Here is a 7,500-nt window from a genome sequence, read left to right on the forward strand (position 1 = left end):
ATGTGATTTAAAGTCGGCAGTGGTTTGATATCCTTGACTGCGCACTGGTGGCTCAGTTGACTGAGCGTCTGGCCATGCCATGTGGGAGGTCGCGGGTTCCAACCCCGGCAGGATCAACAAACAGGATCTTAAAAACTGACTGATGATAATGTGCTGCCTTTGTCGAATTCCATCATCAAATGGTTAGACTTCAAGTCTTCTCGGATAAGGACTATAAACCATTGGAACCTTCTCATGTTCATAAGTTCCCTGTTGGACGTTATAGAGTACCCACAAACTATTCGAGAAGTTAAGAGTAGGGGATAGAGTCCCTGGTGTTGTGGCTGCCCTGTCCTTTCCAGCATAAGTGGCCAACTGGGCAGTTATGTCCCTAAAAAGGCTTATGGTGTTTTGAGGCCACCTAAGTAGAAACAACCATAAGTCAAAAGGACTTTGACGAATGCTGCATGGAACATGTACTAGATGTAGATGTAGACTCTGAAGCACACCGGTTTGAACACCAGTAGAATGTTTTTGGGGTAGCCACGTACCATAAATGAAATAAAGAATCTCTATATATGATCTTCGTAGAGCTTCCATATAAGTTTCTCTGGTAAGTGTTTGTTAGTGTTTGAGGGGGGAGGGGGTGGGAGGGTTTAAGATCGTTTAGAGGATGGGTATGCTTTGCAAAATGCGAGGGCAGCCCGGATTGGGACATCAAGCAATTTTTGAATTTATGGAATAACAAAGGAGACCAGGACGTGATCTTAAGCAGCCACTTCATCCAATAAATGCGATTGCGTGTCGTTTTGGATGGTTCGGCTAAATCGAACCCAAAAGAATGCCTCTAATAAAAAAAAAACGTCCATAATATGCAACATTGTCCGATAAAATGAACTTCATTCACCTTGTTTTCTCCAATTAGTTCTGTTGCGAAGCTAAGGGAACAAACGAGCATTGAGGAAAAGCCAAGCCCGAGAAGCACAACAGCAGGGTAGATCATGGCTGTGGTGGATTGAGTGATGAAATAAGACATCACTCCTGAGCAGACAACAAGTAGAGCAGCAATGGTAAAACACCGCTAAAACAGATTTTAAAAGTAAGCAAAATTAGGAGAATATCAGCAAAGAGCAGACAAAAGGCATGCATGGTACAATCTCTTTAACGTCGGATTACGTCGCGGGCAAATCTATCCAGATAATTTAACATGGCCTTCACCTTAGAAGAGAGGCTTAGAGATCACCCAATCCTACCCCTACTTTAATTATTTCAAGTGGTTTTGTTCCACAGTAGGAGGGACGGGTCGTCAAGAAACCTCATTGTTTTGTTCGAAAGACCTTGGTTTCGGTTGTTAAAGAAAAGATAGCGTTGGAATGGGTGTTGGAAAAGACCGCTCATCAAGATCTGCTCCTGAAAATATTCGTGCCCGGTCAGTTTTCCGTCTTATTTTTGTCCAAGAAAGCTAATAAAATGAGGAAGATTTTTCTTGGTCATTCCAATATTCGTAATTAACGTTAAAAGGAGCAAATTTGAGTGGAAAACTGATTTTAGTGTTTTCTTTTGTTCTGTAAAGAAGTTCTATGTTTTTGGAAAGCTTATCTTCTAAGCTTTAAAAAGATGTATTGCTTTTCCCCTAACTTTAAATACTTTTTGAGAAAAAACACTTTTTTACAATGCTGATTTCACGCGGCTTTGCTCTTGCCGAAAAAGGGGGTAGTTATCTGTGCGCGACAGAAACGGCTACCCAAGGTTGGGGATTCATATTCTATTTTGGTGCGCTCCGCGGTGAGAATTGACCTCCAAGTAAGCCCGAATGGGTAATTGATAGTTGAGGAGTACCTGTCGAGCTAACCTGTGATCAGGCGCACTTTTCTCTGTCTCTTGAAAAAGAACGCCTGATCAAAGGTTAATCTCGAGCAAAAATGGTATTTCGAGGAGTTTAGGTATTCAAGTTATTCTAATGCAGACTTTCGTCTCTTGAGAAACGAGAAAAAAAATAACGAAAACCAAACGAAGATAACTTCAAACAACTGAAAATAATGTTTTCCATATATATTTTTTAATATTTCAAAGGAAGTTTATGGATGAGAAACAAATATTAAGTCAATCTATAATATTAAGTCAATCGGAGGCCGCCCCATATTTAATATTTGTAACGTATCATGGTTGCCCGTCTTGTTTTGACAAAAAGAGCTTTCATATCCGTAGCCCTTGATGGTCTTCATATATCTCCTATCCACTTTTATTTTCACCTCTTACAGGATGCAATGCGAACTCGGCTTGATAGCAGAGCTCAGTCACTGATGGTAGAGCAGCGGACTCTAGTGCAATTGCATGCTTATGGGTTAAGAGAGTGGAGAATCATTGTTTCATTTTTTTGCCTCCTTAGCGCAAGGCGATCGTTTTCCATTCACTCAGCCAGGAGGAAAAAACTGAATGTTGAAAGGGCATTGCATAATGAGCTATCTCTGAAAATATGAACAATGCCGTCAGCAGATTCCCTGGTTAGAAAACTAAAGCTCGAGAAGTTTTTGAGCCGCGGACGGCAACCGGAAGTGAGATGTTTTCCTTCTTAACTTGTTTTGACTCTATCACATTTATATTGCTAAATATCCTCTCTCTAATAGAGACATTCCAATAAGGTTAAATTTGGTTAAACATTTAAGGATAAAAATAAGCGAGACAAGTGTTACACAACGTTTCGATGAGTACATGTCATCATATTCAAGTGAAGAGAGAATAAATTTGATAACTTAATATATACCATTCGAGGTGACAAGACAAGAGGTGTAACTTATTTTTTACCGTGCGAGGAGATAAAACAAAAGGTGTAAAAAGTGTACGTGTACATGGTCACAAATTTACATGTAAATAAATAGTTTTGCGCGTATGGAGTCTGATTGTTTGTTTAAGCAAGGGCTCTTCGGAAAAATTGTTGGTGAGGTCAACGATTGTTTCCGGACCGTGGTTGTTCTTTACGTGCTGGCCGATTGCTAAATAACGGTGTTCACCAACACGCTGAAATAAGTGTCGGCTGGTGTAGCCGACATTCATTGCGTTGTGTATAATTACCAATGTGATCTGTGTGATGCAGAGTATGTCAGCCACACCAGCCGACACTTATTTTATGAGCGTATTGCAAACTTCTTTAGCTTAATGTTATCCTTAAATGTCTAATAGAGACGATAAGTTTAAAAATTAGATAAAGGCTGATTGTACTGATGTGCAAAATGTTCGTTCGTTCGGCGTCAGAGGCCCAAAAATGTCTTGTGCTTAAGCTCCGTTTTCTTGTTCAAGCCAGGCATTTTTGAGCTTCTCCGCAATTGATTAAATTCCTTCCTTAGCTGCCATGGGCTTTCACTTTCAAAGATCTATGTATAAGCAATAGATTCTTTTTTTTCTTCTGACCTCCGGTTTAAAGTAATCTTTCTGCGGGACTGGAGATATTTTTTTTGCTAACACGAGGCTTATGTCAAAAGTCCATTAACCCGTAAGTGTCGATCTCTTTCATTTGGCCTTAGCCAATCAGCTTACTGTATTATCTATATTTAGAATACGGGTCCCGCCAAATTTTGACCAATCAGATATTGGGCATGATGACCGCAACGCCTCTGATTGACCTGAATCCAAGCAGCCGCAGGAGGGATTGCTCGTGCTTAATGGAATATTGTGAATCGTGCAAAGAATACAATACCGCCACGTTTTTCCCGCAAAAATTCTAGCAGTAGCCGTTTTGAAAATGGATTATACTGAAATTCCATTGCAGATTGAGACTTGTAGGCTATGGACTTCTGGTTGTATTCTTTTCTGTCCCTAATCTTTCCTAACCTTACCTAATCTACCTTACCTTGTTTCCAATTGTCCCAACAAACTTCTTTGAAAATATAGAAGATACAGTGGCACTGATAAACATAATGAGCGGCAAGTAAGCAATGGAATCCTGAAAATCGAAAAGAAAAACTACAACTTTAGTTTTATTCCCAACTGTTTCCAATGATCACGACGTTTTCATCTAGTAAATAATGTTTGTAAAATTAAACAATTATAAAAAAAAAAGTTTCACAGCTAATCTTAAATTTTATAAAGTTTACTAAGAGCTGGGCAATAGTGCCCAAAGAACGAAGTGCACTCACTAGCGGTATCGTATCAAACGTGAAAGACCATTTCTTGAAGCATGCATAGAGAATTACAGATTGATGCAGTCATTTTGACATCCGTACATACCTTACCAAGACGAAGTCTGTAAATAAGGAAAAGCGGCAGATAAGAATAGGCGTGATTTTGTAAGGCCCTTGTACAGGAGTACACGACAGCAACCTGAAGATAATTATAACAGGAGAGAGGCATTGAGCTTCAGTGTTGTCCTGGGCAATGTCCTAGGCTTTAAAAAGAAGTGCTCTTTGTTGTTGGTTTATAAACTGTTTCATTTGTTTTAGTATAAGTAATTCCATGATTTCGAGTGCAATTTGGAATATTCTTGAGATGACTTGTGAAATTAGCTCGTGATATGTTGATTAGCTAGCGTGGATAGTGAAGAACACTCAATGAATCGGAACGGTCACTTTGACGGAGAGCACATCGACAAAACGTATGCCACCCTGCATTTTGGGTACATAGCACAAACGCCTTGCGGTACAATGCATAAAATTTTATCATACTTATCAACATAATGTAGTAGGCTTAATCTCAATTTCAAAATGGTGCAGTCTGTTTAAGATTCAGAAAACTGATAACTAAAAAGGTAACATTTGAACTTCATTTGGATTTCACGGTACATGAATACATGTGACCTCAATTCTGTGTCTTCATTGGCTGTCACCCAATTAAAACCATACTTACCATGTATAAGCGAGGATCAATGAGCCACTCTCGTATAGTTCTATTTGCATGTGTTCGTGTTGGAAGAGCGGATTCACAGTCCCGTGAAATAATAAAAGGCTTGCTGTTTGCCGTAGTCTCGGGTAAAGAAACGCCCTTAGTTTCCAGTGAAACAGCTGGGAGGTTGATGGGTGCTGGAACTTTGTCGACGTTTTTATCATTCGAATCAGCACCTGAATTCAGTGTCATTATACTACCAGAAAAACCTCTATTGTTAACGCCAGCGGAGTTAACATTGCTTGGTGAAAGATTTTCTTTCGGAACATCGTTCTTCTTCGCTAACGCTGGCTCTTTCCTCTGGATTCTTATGGTTTTCCATCGGATCCAATCGCAGAAACTAACAAGAGCAGTCTTGCGCGATGGACAATCTCGCTCTTTGGTGGTCTCAGTATTTAATCCTGTAATACAGCAAAGACGTTTAGACTCGTAACAATGAAATTTCTTTCGTTTCATAGCCGGTTGTAGTCCCACACATTTTGCCTTATTTCTGTTTTAAAAACTGCTTAGCCTCATTTAACAAGTCTGTTGCTATAGCACCAGATTATTATCCAGGCATAGAGTGGCCGACTTGAAATTCAGGGCCCTGTTCTTCAAAAGCCGATTAACGCTAATCCCAGATTAAAAACTAACTAAGGAGTTTATTTTTGTACTCCCCAATGCTGTTCAACGTAGTATTGTGGAATTCGGCAAGGGCTACCTTAAATGGGATATTAAATTACGTAGACCGACAATAAACCCAATAAATCTTGGAACTGTTTTCAAAACGAGGGCAAAAGGGTAAGACACTTGAAGAACCAGATCTGTTGTGTTAAAGGGAACTAATTTGCTCAGTGTGGGTTGTATAATAGCTTGCCTAGACAAACAAACGTTGAATGATGAATGTTTTTTAACTTACTTAACTTTCTTATTCAAACTTTTCACTTTTTCACTTTTTCCAACAATTACGCTCTTTCCAACTGAATTTTTGTGACTTTCTTGAAATAAATGTACATATTTTTTACAATTAGACACCCAACCTGTCTCACGACGGGTCATCAATTCTCGATCAGCGTCCGAAGGAATGAAAGATGTTAGACTCTAAGAAGGAAGGAAAATGCGATTCACAATGGGAATTAATAAAGCAAATGCCTATGACATCGTCCGTTTACCACTCTCGTTACCGAGATCCGCGAACAACGTCTTTCTCAAATCATAACCACATTACAAACAAAGGTTTAGTTTTGGTAATGACCAAGTTTAAATGTCCGTTGTCTCAGTAATAGAGGACTTTAGGACTCAACAAATCAAACATCGGTTTTAAGAAGAGTTGATAGAAGACAAAACAGTACTGAAATTCCCTTGGGAACAACTCTTGGAGGTCGAGAACCAACAATCGCAACATGCTGTGGCAAATCAAAAGACTATGGCATCATCCTTAAGATTTTAAAAGTGGGCTACAGTGGGGTGAGACTAGAAATCTCACTATGCCAAGGATCCTGGCTGTCTTGCCTTAAATAGTTGATTATTTTCTTCAGGTAATCTGTACATACGCATTCTACTTTACTAACTAGGCAAAAAAAAAAACGGATTCAGTGAAATGTGGCAGTGGGTTTTCAAGCTAAAGCAGACTAGCATATAGACTAAGCCCAGATTTACCGCGAAATTTGTTACCTGTAGGGTCGATAATTTTCTCAAGGGGATGTCGGGATTCGCGTCCTTGTAAAGAGGCTCTTTAGTCCCAACATGAAATATCAGAGCAAGCAAAACCCCTAGTCCTACCAATATTGCAGTCATTACCTGAAGAATAAGGGATATAAGTATATAAAATTGAATGTCAGAAAATGCCAGTCCTGATTTCTGCCTATTTAATAGAAAACACCCCAAACCTTACACAATATCGGTTGCAAAAGCTACTTAGTTTTCAAGAACGTTTGAAGGAAAGAGCTGTATCCAAGACCATGTGGAGAAATTTAGACTTCAGTAGCGTAAAGACAAATTATTATGATCATTTTAAATGTTAAATTGTCAAAAACCCCAATGTCCCCTACTCTATGACTTCTGACCCAGATGGAATGGAACCATTCTTATTGTTGGGCCATTCCCTTAACCATCATGACGTAATAAAATGTCCATGCAGTAGTTTCAATAAAGTATGATGAAATAATAGACACAAAGTACTTTACCGTGAAATCCTTGGAACTGTTTTCAGAAGCAACAGCACAGGTCGAAATACCACTCAAGTAGGTAAAAGCAGTCCTAAAATGGGAAATTGTACGTTTAATTAACACTTTAGAATTTGTGGTTTCACCGTTATTATGAATATCAAGTGTAAGGAATGAATTCCGAAGAAAAAAAAGGAGGAAATTAAGTTAAATCCTAGGGGATGATAGAAAATTGCATCGATGATTTGCTGCATTGGGGGCCCATGGGAGCGGACCCCAGGCCATGCGGAGGCAGTGCGGCCCAATGGCTAGGGCGCTTGCCTTGAGATCCGGAGATCCCGGGTTCAAGACCCTCTCTGACCACTCGTTGAGTTGATCCTGGTAGTCCCTGGTTCAACTTCTCGGCTGTGCTAGTAAATACCCAACGTGTTTGCCCCTGGCCAGTCGGGATTCTGAACAGTTATTATTGTTTTCTTCTCCCGTTTCGTTGATTGTGTTTTAT

General features: G+C 39.6%; 1 protein-coding gene across 2 annotated transcripts in view; it reads right to left on the reverse strand.

Annotated features, from left to right (window-relative positions):
• The window catches only part of LOC138042134 (major facilitator superfamily domain-containing protein 12-like), a 14,201-nt gene that overhangs the window by 6,222 nt on the left and 479 nt on the right, over positions 1–7,500 (reverse strand). The window contains exons 2-8 of one of the 2 annotated variants that reach the window (XM_068887922.1): positions 7,020–7,092; positions 6,508–6,633; positions 5,874–5,934; positions 4,819–5,255; positions 4,204–4,296; positions 3,827–3,919; positions 887–1,060 (exon numbers count right to left, since the gene is read on the reverse strand). In XM_068887922.1, coding sequence (XP_068744023.1) covers positions 887–1,060; positions 3,827–3,919; positions 4,204–4,296; positions 4,819–5,255; positions 5,874–5,934; positions 6,508–6,633; positions 7,020–7,092 — 1,057 coding nt within the window. The remainder of the gene's footprint in view (positions 1–886; positions 1,061–3,826; positions 3,920–4,203; positions 4,297–4,818; positions 5,256–5,873; positions 5,935–6,507; positions 6,634–7,019; positions 7,093–7,500) is intronic. The other variant, XM_068887923.1, reaches the window with a different exon arrangement.

This window comes from Montipora capricornis, chromosome 3, assembly GCF_036669925.1.
Source record: "Montipora capricornis isolate CH-2021 chromosome 3, ASM3666992v2, whole genome shotgun sequence".
Classification (NCBI taxonomy): domain Eukaryota; kingdom Metazoa; phylum Cnidaria; class Anthozoa; order Scleractinia; family Acroporidae; genus Montipora; species Montipora capricornis.